Source organism: Phyllobates terribilis, unplaced genomic scaffold, assembly GCF_046119375.1.
Source record: "Phyllobates terribilis strain yellow unplaced genomic scaffold, ASM4611937v1 Scaffold_5__5_contigs__length_657084704, whole genome shotgun sequence".
Lineage (NCBI taxonomy): Eukaryota > Metazoa > Chordata > Amphibia > Anura > Dendrobatidae > Phyllobates > Phyllobates terribilis.
In genome coordinates, this window is record NW_027362765.1 from 199149686 (window position 1) to 199163832 (window position 14147).

A 14147-nucleotide genomic window follows, 5' to 3' on the forward strand; every position below is an offset into this window, starting at 1 on the left:
TTACCGTGGGATGGCAAAACCACAGTTATTGTTTACTGGGGTATACCACACTTTTTTAAATAGAGATATTTGCGGCTGAACAGTGAGCGACACACTCAAACTGCTTTTTTTTTAGATACCAAAGGCCCAAAACTGGATAGTACAGCGATTTGACCCGTGGAACTGTGAAACCACACTGGGATGTCGGGCCTACACAAGACTATTTTCAACAGATATATTTTTGTGTCACAACAGTCAGGAGACACTACTGATTTTCTTTACGGAAAAAACTACCAAAAGCTGAATAATAGAGATTTTTTACCGTGGGATGGCAAAACCACAGTTATTGTTTACTGGGGTATACCACACTTTTTTAAATAGAGATATTTGCGGCTGAACAGTGAGCGACACACTCAAACTGCTTTTTTTTTAGATACCAAAGGCCCAAAACTGGATAGTACAGCGATTTGACCAGTGGAACTGCGAAACCACACTGGGATGTCGGGCCTACACAAGACTATTTTCAACAGATATATTTTTGTGTCACAACAGTCAGGAGACACTACTGTTTTTCTTTACGGAAAAAACTACCAAAAGCTGAATAATAGAGATTTTTTACCGTGGGATGGCAAAACCACAGTTATTGTTTACTGGGGTATACCACACTTTTTTAAATAGAGATATTTGCGGCTGAACAGTGAGCGACACACTCAAACTGCTTTTTTTTTAGATACCAAAGGCCCAAAACTGGATAGTACAGCGATTTGACCCGTGGAACTGCGAAACCACACTGGGATGTCGGGCCTACACAAGACTATTTTCAACAGATATATTTTTGTGTCACAACAGTCAGGAGACACTACTGATTTTCTTTACGGAAAAAACTACCAAAAGCTGAATAATAGAGATTTTTTACCGTGGGATGGCAAAACCACAGTTATTGTTTACTGGGGTATACCACACTTTTTTAAATAGAGATATTTGCGGCTGAACAGTGAGCGACACACTCAAACTGCTTTTTTTTTAGATACCAAAGGCCCAAAACTGGATAGTACAGCGATTTGACCAGTGGAACTGCGAAACCACACTGGGATGTCGGGCCTACACAAGACTATTTTCAACAGATATATTTTTGTGTCACAACAGTCAGGAGACACTACTGTTTTTCTTTACGGAAAAAACTACCAAAAGCTGAATAATAGAGATTTTTTACCGTGGGATGGCAAAACCACAGTTATTGTTTACTGGGGTATACCACACTTTTTTAAATAGAGATATTTGCGGCTGAACAGTGAGCGACACACTCAAACTGCTTTTTTTTTAGATACCAAAGGCCCAAAACTGGATAGTACAGCGATTTGACCCGTGGAACTGCGAAACCACACTGGGATGTCGGGCCTACACAAGACTATTTTCAACAGATATATTTTTGTGTCACAACAGTCAGGAGACACTACTGTTTTTCTTTACGGAAAAAACTACCAAAAGCTGAATAATAGAGATTTTTTACCGTGGGATGGCAAAACCACAGTTATTGTTTACTGGGGTATACCACACTTTTTTAAATAGAGATATTTGCGGCTGAACAGTGAGCGACAAACTCAAACTGCTTTTTTTTAGATACCAAAGGCCCAAAACTGGATAGTACAGCGATTTGACCCGTGGAACTGCGAAACCACACTGGGATGTCGGGCCTACACAAGACTATTTTCAACAGATATATTTTTGTGTCACAACAGTCAGGAGACACTACTGATTTTCTTTACGGAAAAAACTACCAAAAGCTGAATAATAGAGATTTTTTACCGTGGGATGGCAAAACCACAGTTATTGTTTACTGGGGTATACCACACTTTTTTAAATAGAGATATTTGCGGCTGAACAGTGAGCGACACACTCAAACTGCTTTTTTTTTAGATACCAAAGGCCCAAAACTGGATAGTACAGCGATTTGACCCGTGGAACTGCGAAACCACACTGGGATGTCGGGCCTACACAAGACTATTTTCAACAGATATATTTTTGTGTCACAACAGTCAGGAGACACTACTGTTTTTCTTTACGGAAAAAACTACCAAAAGCTGAATAATAGAGATTTTTTTACCGTGGGATGGCAAAACCACAGTTATTGCTTACTGGGGTATACCACACTTTTTTAAATAGAGATATTTGCGGCTGAACAGTGAGCGACACACTCAAACTGCTTTTTTTTTTAGATACCAAAGGCCCAAAACTGGATAGTACAGCGATTTGACCTGTGGAACTGCGAAACCACACTGGGATGTCGGGCCTACACAAGACTATTTTCAACAGATATATTTTTGTGTCACAACAGTCAGGAGACACTACTGTTCTTCTTTACGGAAAAAACTACCAAAAGCTGAATAATAGAGATTTTTTACAGTGGGATGGCAAAACCACAGTTATTGTTTACTGGGGTATACCTCACTTTTTAAAATAGAGATATTTGCGGCTGAACAGTGAGCGACACACTCAAACTGTTTTTTTTTTTTTTAGATACAAATGGCCCAAAATGGATAATACAGAGGTTTGAACCGTGGAAGTGCAAAACAACACTTCTGTTTCTCTAGCCTACACCAGACTATTTTCAACAGTTATATTTGTGTCTTAAAAATCAGAGACTCGCTTTTTTTTGGTGGGGGGGGGGGACACACCAAAAGGTTAATAAGACGGGTATTTGTACAGTGTGAAGGAGGAAAAAAAAGGAGGATTTAGATGAAAAAAAAAGGATTTTTCCTGGCCCCCGACACCTGGTGCTAAGTCCAGCAATTTCAGCAACAGGAGCACACAGGACTGTGATGCAGCGTTTGCTGGTATAACCACTGTGTCTCCTATACAGCCTGCCTGCCTGGTATCTGGGATGGATATTAGTCCTGAAAAGGACTGTTTGTTTGTTCTGGCAGCCTTTACAGACCCTACACTAACTATTTCGCAGTTCATATCTCTCCCTAAATCAGCAGCGCTGTCCCTACACTGTCTAATCCGGAGCGACTGTGTCCAAAATGGCGGCGCCCGGATTTAAATACTCGAGGTGACGGTGTGCGGCCAGCCAATCACTGTAATGCCCACAACCAACATGGCTGCAGCATTACAGTGACTGGCTGGCAATCCCTGCATGTTCATTGGCTCTGTAAAGAGCGCCAAACATGCAGGGCGGAGACCCGAGCTCCCGCCCGAGTAACCCGGAAATGCTCGGTGCTCTCCGAACATCCCGAGTAGCGTGATGCTCGGGCGTGTACCGAGCAGTGTCGAGCATGTTCGCTCAACACTAAAGATGACGTTTTCAGCGGTACCATTTTTATTTCCATTTTGCTTTTTGATCGCATTTTTTCCACTTTTTGTTTGGCGATATGATGAAAAAGCATAGTTTTTTGCTCCGTTTTTTATTTATTTTTATTACGGTGTGCACAGAAGGAGTTAATTAGTGTGACAATTTTATAGATCAGGTTGTTTTGGACGCGGCGATACCAAATATGTGTACTTTTTTTGTTTTTGCATAAATATACGGATTTATTGGTTTAATATTTTATTTATTTATTTTTATTTATTTTGTGATTTTTTTTAACAGTTTGAAAACATTTTTTTTACATTTTTACTTAGTCCCTGTATGGGACATAAATTTTTATTTTTCTAATCACTGATCTCATGTAATGCAATAGACATGTATTGCATTGGATGAGATATTTGCTGACAGTTTTAGACTGTCTGTCTCCTGCTAGAGTTCAGCTGCAGGTTGAGCCTAGCAGGACACCATATATGGCAGATCCGGAGGCGGTCATGTGACCTCCGGCTGCCATAACAACGGCAGGTCCTGGAAGACATCAGGGGGCCGTCGGAGAGGTAAGTTGACAACCCCCTCTCCTCTCACTATCTTCTATATGCCGCGATCACTATAGATCGCGGCATATAGAAGATAGCAAAGGGTTAACATCATTGGGACCTGATCCAATCAGGTCCCGATGATGTCCCCTGTCAGAGCTATCGCTCTGCACAGAAACCGCGGCGCTTGCAAGACCCTGGGGGTCCTGAGCGCTGCGGGCCCACCCACCGTTTTTAAACGTCGGCGCTGCACAGAGCCCAGGCAGCGCCGACGTTTATGTACAGTGGGCGGTCCAGAACCGGTTAATATCTCAGATGGTAAAGCTGACCATTCTTCTTGGCAAAAAGCCTCCAGTTCCTGTAAATTCTTGGGCTGTCTAGCATGAACTGCACGCTTAAGATCTCCCCAGAGTGGCTCAATGATATTGAGGTCAGGAGACTGAGATGGCCACTCCAGAACCATCACTTTGTTCTGCTGTAGCCAATGACAGATCGACTGGGCCTTGTGTTTTGGATCGTTGTCATGTTTTAACGTCCAAGTACGTCCCATGCGCAGCTTCCGGGCTGATGAGTGGAAATTTGCCTCCAATGTTTGCTGATAATGTGGTGCATTCATCTTTCCTTCAACTTTTACCAAGTTTCCTGTGCCTTTGTAGCTCACACATTCCCAAAACATCAGCGATCCACCCCCATGCTTTACAGTAGGAATGGTGTTCCTTTCATCATAGGCCTTGTTGACCTCTCTCCAAATGTAACGTTTATGGTTGTGGCCAAAAAGTTAAATTTTGGTCTCATCACTCCAAATTACCTTGTTCCAGAAGTTTTGAGGCTGAGAGCATGGTCTAAGAGGCTTCTGTCAGTGGAGCACTGACAGGTATAAAACATTGCAATGCAGGTGCATTGCAAAGCATTATACCAGTGATCAGAGCCATGAAAGTTAAAGTCACATAAAGGGACTAAATAAAAAATGTAAAAAAAAAAAAAGTTTTAATTTTTTTAAAAAAATATTTTAAAAAATTACAATGTGAGAAATAAAAAAATAAAACAAATAATATACCAATAAATACATATTTATGTAAAAACAAAAACTAAAAAAGTACACATTTTTGGTATCATCGTGTCTGTAATGACCCGAACTATAAAACTGTCACACTAGTTTACCCCTAGAGTGAACCCCGTAAAAAAAAAAAAGTGTGGTAAAAAACTATGCTTTTTTTTTTATCACAATGCCAAACAAAAAGTGGATTAAAACGCGATCAAAAAATTGAATGTATTAAAATTGTATCACTGAAAACGCCATCTTATTCCGCAAAAGACAAGCCACCCTACAGCTCCGTCAACGGAAAAATAAAAAAGTTATTGCTCTCAGAATACAGCTATACAAAAACAATTATATTTTCTAAAAAAACTGTTTGTAATTTGTAAAAGCAGCAAAACATAAAAAAATTATATAAATGTGGTATCGCTGTAATCGTACTGACCGGAAGAATAAAGCTGTCTTATTACTTTTACCACACTGAGAACATTAAATAATAAAAAATAAACAATTCCTAATTGCTGGTTTTTGTTCATTCTGCCTCCCAAAAATCGGAATAGAAAGCGAAAAAAAAAATGTTATGTGCCCGAATATGGTACCAATAAAAATGTCAATTTGTCCCGCAAAAAACAAGCCCTCACATGACTCTGTCAACAGAAATATAGAATAATTAAAGCTCTTAGAATATGGCAATGCAAAAACTTTTCTTTGTAAAAAAAAGACTGTGTGTGAAAGCAGCCAAACATAACAAAACAATATCAATCTGTAATCGCACCGACCCGAAGAATAAATCTGTCTAATCACTCATTGTCACGGGTGTGTCAGAAGTGACAGTCGCCCTGCAGTTGGTTGCAGGAGATCTCTACGTTTGGCATTACAGACGCCTTCTTAGAGGCTGTCTAAGACCCAGCGGCTACCTTCCTCTGGCTAATTAACACCCTGGCCTGGGTGTATAAATACCTGCTGTCTGCTGGAGGAAGGTACCGGCGATACTCACATTACCCTTTGTGAAAGCTCGGAGCAAGTGCATTACTTCATTCTCTCTGGAGCTATGAGGACGGGTGTTAATCTCTCTGAAGTCGACTAAAAGCTAAGCTATCTTCCCTTGTTTGTTCCCCCTTGTTTTCTTTAGTGGTCAGTGGGGATCGACTAGCGCTAATCCCCCTCCCTTCCCTAGCCAGGGCCCAATGCCAGGGAAAGACAAGGCGAGGTTCGCGTGCGGCGATTGGTGAACAGCTAATACAGGGCCTTTAGTGGAGACAGGGTGATAGTAGATCAGCCTAGGAGGTCTCCACTTCCCCCACTTTTCCCTAGAGTCTGGGCTCGATTTCCCTCTTCCCTTTGTGTTGCACTAAGTCTTTCCCACACCTTGCGTGACACTCATATCGCACAGTAAACGGCATAAAAAAATAAATAAAACCAGTTCTTGACCTGCTGTCACGGGTGTGTCAGAGGTGACAGACAGTCGCCCTGTAGTGGTTTGCAGGAGATCTCCACGTTTGGCAAGGCAGACAGCTGCCTAGATAGACCCAGCGACTACCTCCCCTTAGTCTGGGTGCATATATACCTGGTGTGTCTAGGTGGGAGTCGCCGGTTATACTCATTTCTACTTGGAACTTGACTGAAGCAGCATCACGTCCTCCTATTGCCTCATTATAGTGAATGAATCTCTCAGGTGTTTCATTTGAATCACATCATTCGGAGATTTAGATGGAAACCACAATGTAAGTGCTCATCACAGAGCACAAGATAAATGTGATCCAAAATTTTATGTAAAATGTTCCCAATAAAAGCTTCAACTCAATTCACAAAAAAAAAACAAGTCCTCACTCAAGTCTGTCATCTATCAATGGAAATATAGGGGGCTTCGACATTACTGGTAGTTCAAAGGCTCTGGAAAAGAAAAATGGTTCCTCATCCCCCAACAGAAATTCTGCAAATTCTGTGCTCCCATATCCAAATGCCCTTCTCCCTTCTGAGATCCACAGTGTGCCTAAACTACAGTTAGGATCCACATGTTTGGCATTTCTGGAGCGATGACAGCCCGCTTAATTTATGGGGTCCATGTGTCATGGGGATACCGCGACAGAGAGGGGACAGAAGATCGCGGCGTCTGGTTTCACAAACTCCTGCACTGATTAGAACGGCTTCAACATCTTATTAAACAGTGCAGGTTTTTCCTTGCTGGCAGTGAAAGGGGTAAATCAGTTCATTAAATATCTGGAGCTCTCCATGCTGGATTGTCTCAGCTGTTCAGTGTTGGTCTCTTTCCTCTGCTATATATGCTCACCAATGGCACTTGGGAATTGCCAGTGATAGTTCTTACTGCCTGGTTAGGAGTTGGAGGGGAAGTTCAGTGTTTGGAGTTGGGGGTTGGAGAGTTGTTCTGAAGTTTTCTGCGTGGAGTTTGTTTGTCTGTTCATCCTCACCCCCTCCTATTTGGTTTAACCTTCCTATGCCTCCCCTTTGTTCCACTCTGTTGTTTGGTGAGTGTATTTTGTATGATTGTAGTTGTCATTTATTCTTGTCTGTCTTCCCTTGTCTGACTGGTCAGTGTTATCTTATACACTTCGGCCTCACACCTCCCTGGGTGGGCGGGGGGACAGATAAGGCTTAAGATAAGAGCATAGCAAGGTACGTGATTCCGGCATCTTCACCTTTAGGAGTAATCCGGGGGACAGGGATAGACTAGGGCACCCCTAGTTCGAGGGATTGGGTAGGTGCCCACAGTCCCTAATCACTATGTGACACCATGTCTCCAGAAGCACGAGCTGGGCACAATCTATGGGTACTACAACATACTAGGCACTACAATGGCAGATTTGCAATTTTCAAGCAGCATCATCCATTGCTGCTTGTTTCTGGAAAACAGCCATGGAGTCAAAATTGTCACTACACCTGTAGATAAATTCCCAGATGGATGTAATTTCCAAAATGGGGTCACTTGAGGTGGGATTCTGCTCTTCTGGCACTTAGGGGCTTTGTATATGGAGTCTGCAAACAATTCTACAAAAATGTGTTCTTTAAGAGTCAAACAGCACTCCTTCCCTTCTGAGTCTTGCCATGTGGCTAAGCAGTACTGTACAGCCACATATGGAGTATTGCCATGTTCAGCAGAAATTGTGAAAAATTTTGATGTCATTTTTACTCATTTCACCATGTGAAAATGTAAAATCTGAGGCTAAAACATATTTTTTGTGGTAAAAATGTAATTATTTTTTCTTCACCGCTCTGTGGTATAAAATCAGTGAGGCACATGTGGTGTCACTATGATCTCTGCACCCTTAGATGAATTCATTGGGAGGTATAGTTTGTAAAATCGAGTCATTTGTAGGGGGAATTCTTCTTTCCTGGCACCTCAGGGGCTATGCCAATGTGACATGGCACCCGTAAACCATAACAACAAAATCTGCAAGATAATATGGCGTGCCTTGTAGAGCGATCTGCTGCCTGCAACATCCTTCAGCATGACCGGTTTAGCAGTGGGTCAGTAATGGTGTGGGGTGGCATTTCTTTGGAGGGCCGCACAACCCTCCATGTGCTCGGCAGAGGTAGCCTGTCTGCCATTAGGTACCGAGATGAGATCCTCAGACCCCTTGTGAGACCATATGCTGGTGCGGTTGGCCCTGGGTTCCTCCTAATGCAGGACAATGCCAGACCTCATGTGGCTGGAGTGTGTCAGCAGTTCCTGCAAGATGAAGGCATTGAAGCTATGGACTGGCCCGCCCGTTCCCCAGACCTGAATCCGATTGAGCACATCTGGGACATCATGTCTCGCTCCATCCACCAACGTCACGTTGCACCACAGACTGTCCAGGAGTTGGCGGATGCTTTAGTCCAGGTCTGGGAGGAGATCCCACAGGAGACCATCCACAACCTCATCAGGAGCATGCCCAGGCGTTGTAGGGAGGTCATACAGGCACGTGGAGGCCACACACCATACTGAGCCTCATTTTGACTTGTTTTAAGGACATTACATCAAAGTTGGATCAGCCTGTAGTGTGTTTTTCCACTTTAATTTTGGGGGTGACTCCAAATCCAGGTCTCCATTGGTTAATAAATTTGATTTCTATTGATGATTTTTGTGTGATTTTGTTGTCAGCACATTCAACTTTGTATAGAACAAAGTATTCAATGAGAATATTTCATTCATTCAGATCTAGGGTGTGTTATTTGAGTGTTCCCTTTATTTTGCTGAGCAGTGTATATTCCCCATCCTGGGCCCCCCTTTCCTGGTATATATGTCCTCCATCCTGTGCCCCCCTTTCCTGGTATATATGTCCTCCATCCTGTGCCCCCCTTTCCTGGTATATATGTCCTCCATCCTGTGCCCCCCTTTCCTGGTATATATTTCCTCCATCCTGGGCCCCTTTCTAGTATATGTGCCTCCCATCATTATGGCGTAACTAGAAAACAATGGTGGAAATTGTGTTTTTTCAGTCCTACCTCAGTATTTTTTCATACAACAATGTTCACTGAGAAATAAAATGCCCACAAGGCCAGGTCTGTGACAGGACCGGTGGCCGCCCTACCCTAGCACTTGCCGGCAGACACATGTTCTCCTCAAGGACACACTGCACAGGACAACACGGAGCACTGCCAGCACCCGGGTGAATGAGTGCTTACACACCTGTGGGCGGGGCTACAAAGAGCACCGCCTCGTTCTCAGAAAGAAAGGCGCACACGTCGCTAGGTAAACCACGCCTACATGAGGGTGACGTCATCCACCCTGCCCCTCCTTTTCGTGTTTCTTCCCTAAGATACTGACTACAGACGAGGGAATGTGTGACGAGGCGTGGTTTACGGCAGGATGGGAAGGTGAGGGGCGTGGTTATCTAGGGGCGGTGCTAGGGCTCCGTGTGTGGCCGCCAGGGGGCTCTGTGCCGTTGCGTAAACTGCGTATTCCCGCAGCCAGGTCTTCATCCCCTCCCCGCTCCAGTGCATTGCAGCGGCATGAGATCAGTGTGAGCTCCGCTCCTCTCATTATCACTGGTTATCTGTCGTCTGCTGCTGGCAGGAGCCCGCACACCGGATACGTGCAGCGAGAGAGACGGGGCTCTGCCCGGGGCAGGAGCAGCGACCATGGACGCGGGCATGGAGAAGGAATGCAGCGCGCTGGGAGGACTCTTCCAAACCATAATGAACGATATGAAGGTGAGAATGTCTGCCAGGCGTGTCCGGGAAACTTCATAACAAAGGGGAGAGCTGGGACAGCACTGCCGGGCGGGCGGGCACATCGTGCAACCTGTTCATCAGGGAGGCAGGGGCTGCGGAGCGGAGCTCGCCCGGTGCATGTGCCCGGTGTATCCGGGGAGCCGTCCAGTGCTGCGGGCATGGAGTGTGGACTCTGCTCTGTGGTAATGGGTGCCAGCCCTTGTGCCCCACCGGCCGATGGGTGCCAGCCCGTGTGCCCCTCCGGCTGATGGGTGCCAGCCAGTGTGCCCCCGTCGGCTGATGGGTGCCAGCCCGTGTGCCCCCGCCGGCTGATGGGTGCCAGCCCGTGTGCCCCCGCCGGCTGATGGGTGCCAGCCCGTGTGCCCCCGCCGGCTGATGGGTGCCAGCCCGTGTGCCCCCGCCGGCTGATGGGTGCCAGCCCGTGTGCCCCACCGGCTGATGGGTGCCAGCCCGTGTGCCCCACCGGCTGATGGGTGCCAGCCCGTGTGCCCCACCGGCTGATGGGTGCCAGCCCGTGTGCCCCTCCAGCTGATGGGTGCCAGCCCGTGTGCCCCCGCCAGCTGATGGGTGCCAGCCCGTGTGCCCCCGCCGGCTGATGGGTGCCAGCCCGTGTGCCCCCGCCGGCTGATGGGTGCCAGCCCGTGTGCCCCCGCCGGCTGGTGGGTGCCCTGCATTTTCAAGACTGGTTAAAGGGTGCTCGCTCAGCCAAATTTCTGGCTAAGTGCCCCCTCATGTACATGACTGGTTATTAGTTGCCCACATATCTACATAACTGATTATTGGGTGCCCGCTCATCTTCACGACTGTTTAATAGGTTCCTACATAACTGGTTAATGGGTGCCACTAATGTACACTACTGGGTGCCCACTATTTTACAACTGGATGGGAAGGATCCTTCAAAGTAATAGACCACATTGTCCATTGAGGACTATGCAGTGGACACGCATCTGGTGGGGTCCACTTTTTTCTCTTGTTGTCCATGGTGAGTGGCCTCTAATGCCCATCATCTTGTGGGATCATTAGTACCCTAAGTTCAATAAGGATGTTGCCACTGGTCGTCCTCTTGGCAAGTTCATGTAATGTGTTGTCACCTCCCAGGGTCGTGCTCGCTGTCACTTGTTGCTTTAGGTGACCCTGGCTTCATACACACAGGCAGATCGCTGACCAATCTTAAAGAGGAGGACATTGGGTTGAGTTGGCTATTTACACTCACTGATATTTTCTTATGATTCTACTGATTCTCATCTATGAAACGTTTCTGTTCCATATAATGGTGTTATCTTTCAGATACTAATTGCACAATACAATCATTGTGAATGGCACACTAAGTTTTAAAGGGAACCTGATGTGAGTTTCACACTTCCCGGGCAACCTGAATCAGGCACTATCTGTGCTGTTGTAGGCAGGTACATCTTACTGTAAAACTCAGCATTTCATAGTAAACATTCCTTTTAATGACAGGTCTCTCTCGATATACAGTTGTGCTCAAAAGTTTACATGCTCCGGCAGAATTTTTGCATACTTGGCCTTGTTTCAGAGAATATGAATGATAACAAAAAACTTTTTCTCCACTCATGGTTATTGGTTGGGTGAAGCCATTTATTGTCAAACTACTGTGTTTTCTCTTTTTAAATCTTCATGACAACCAAAAACATCCAAATGACCCTGATCGAAAGTTCACATGCTCCAGTTATTAATACCGTGTATTGCCCCCTCTAACATCAATGACAGCTTGAAGTCTTTTGTGGTAGTTGTGGATGAGGTTCTTTATTTTCTCAGTGGTAAAGCTGCCCATTCTTCTTGGCAAAAAGCCTCCAGTTCCTGTAAATTCCTGGGCTGTCTAGGATGAACTGCGCGCTTGAGATCTCCCCAGAGTGGCTCAATGATATTGAGGTCAGAAGACTGAGATGGCCCCTCCAGAACCTTCACTTTGTTCTGCTGTAGCCAATGACATGTCGACTTGGCCTTGTGTTTTGGATCGTTGTCTTGTTGGAACGTCCAAGTACGTCCCATGCGCAGCTTCCGGGCTGAGGAGTGCAAATTTGCCTCCAGTATTTGCTGATAACGTGCTGCATTCATCTTTCCTTTAACTTTTACCAAGTTTCCTGTGCCTTTGTAGCTCACACATCCCCAAAACATCAGCGATCCACCTCCGTGCTTTACTGTAGGAATGGTGTTCCTTTCATCATAGGCTTTGTTGACCTCTCTCCAAATGGAACATTTATGGTTGTGGCCAAAAAGTTCAATTTTGGTCTCATTACTCCAAATTACCTTGTTCCAGAAGTTTTGAGGCTTGTCTCTGTGCTGTTTGGTGTATTGTAGGCTAGATACTTTGTGGCATTTGCGCAGTAATGGCTTTCTTCTGGTGACTCGACCATGCAGCCCATTTTTCTTCAAGTGCCTCCTTATTGTGCATCTTGAAACAGCCAACCCCTAGTTTTCAGAGAGTCCTGAATTTCAGCTGATGTTATTTGTGGGTTGTTCTTTGCATCCCAAACAATTTTCCTTGCAGTGGTGGCCGAAATTCTTGTTGGTCTACCTGACCATGGTTTGGTTTTTACAGAGCCCCTGATTTTCCATTTGTTAATGACAGTTCGAACGCTGCTGACTAGCATTATCAATTCCTTGGATATTTTTTTGTATTTCTTTCCTGTGTTAGGCTGTGTGCCCACGATGCGTTTTTTAAGCGTTTCCGCGGCGGCAAAAACGCTGCAGAAACGCTTAAAAAATGCATGGTAGAAGGCCTGCCATGATCCGCATGTGCTGTGCACATGCTGCGGAAATTTCCGCTGCAGATTATCATTGTGGAAAAAAACACAGCACTACCAATTATTTTGCGGAAGTTCTGCGTTTTCACTGCCATTGACTTGCACTGGAATGCATGGATTCCGCATCACTGCATCTGTAGATGCGGAATCCATGCGTTCCAATGTGCGGATGGTACCCGGGTGTGGAGGAGAGGGGACTCTCCTCCGGACCCGGGTACCATAGAACCTGTGAAGAAAAAAAAATACTAAATATTATATTTACCTTTTGACGGCCCCCGGTGTGCTTGTCCTCCCATGCTGGCAGCTTGCGGTGGACTGAAGGACCTGCGCTGACGTCATAGTCATGTGACGGCAGGTCCTTCAGTGTACCGCGATCTGCCGGCAACCGGGATGGAGCGAAGCAAGACTCCGGGGGCCATCAGAGGGTAAGTATAGATTTATTTTTTTATTTTTAACCATTCTTTGGGGTCACACTATATAAATCCATGCCGTTTGCATGGATTTATATACTGTGACCAAGTTGACAAGCACTTTCCAAGTGATGCTAAAATCGCTTGGAAAGCGCTTGTCAACCCGCATGCGGAAATGCATATGAAGAACGCTTCACATCCGCATGTCCCTGGCAGGAAAAACGCATGTACAATCCGCATGTGTTTTTTCTGCCAGGGAGATGCAGAAACACTCAAGAAAAATCCGGAGCATTTCTACATCGTGGGCACATAGCCTTATACAGTTCAACTACTTTTTCCCGTAGATCCGTTGACAATTGTTTTGCTTTACCCATGACTCTCAATCCAGAAACGTCAGTGGCTGGATGAAAGATGCCAGAGTCTGTCTGGATCCCAGAAACTCACTCAGCTTTTATAAACACACACTGATTACAAGCAAACAGGTCACATTTGAGGATGTTACCTTTAGTAGCCATTCAAACCCATTTGTGTCAAGTTCTGTGCATGTTATCAGGTCAAAATCACCAGGGTATGTGAACTTTTGATCAGGGTCATTTGGATGTTTTTGGTTATCGCTTATCATTTAAGACTTAAAAAGAGAAAACACAGTAGTTTGACAATAAATGGCTTTACCCAACCAATAACCATGAGTGGAGAAAAAGTTTTTTGTTCTCATTCATATTCTCTGAAACAAGGCCAAGAAAGCAAAAATTCTGCCAGGGTGTATCTAAACTTTTGAGCACTACTGTATACACACATAGGAAGAGACCTGTCAGTCAACTGGAGCGGGTGGGAAGAAGCGTCAGACTAGTCAGCCAAGACCCACAGACCCTGCCCTCTTTAGGCGCCCATAAATATCAGATGGTTCTGGCTCAGGCATAAATGGTGCCCTTTTATCAT

The 14147-nt window shown here is 45.1% G+C and overlaps 1 protein-coding gene across 2 annotated transcripts in view; it reads left to right on the plus strand.

Annotated features, from left to right (window-relative positions):
* Nucleotides 1-9804: 9804 nt before the first annotated feature.
* LOC141272697 (protein MTSS 1-like) overlaps nt 9805-14147 on the plus strand; it is a 165738-nt gene continuing 161395 nt past the window's right edge. For both annotated transcript variants that reach the window (XM_073683669.1, XM_073683670.1), the window contains exon 1: nt 9805-10009. In XM_073683669.1, coding sequence (XP_073539770.1) covers nt 9938-10009 — 72 coding nt within the window. In that variant the 5' untranslated portion in view covers nt 9805-9937. The remainder of the gene's footprint in view (nt 10010-14147) is intronic.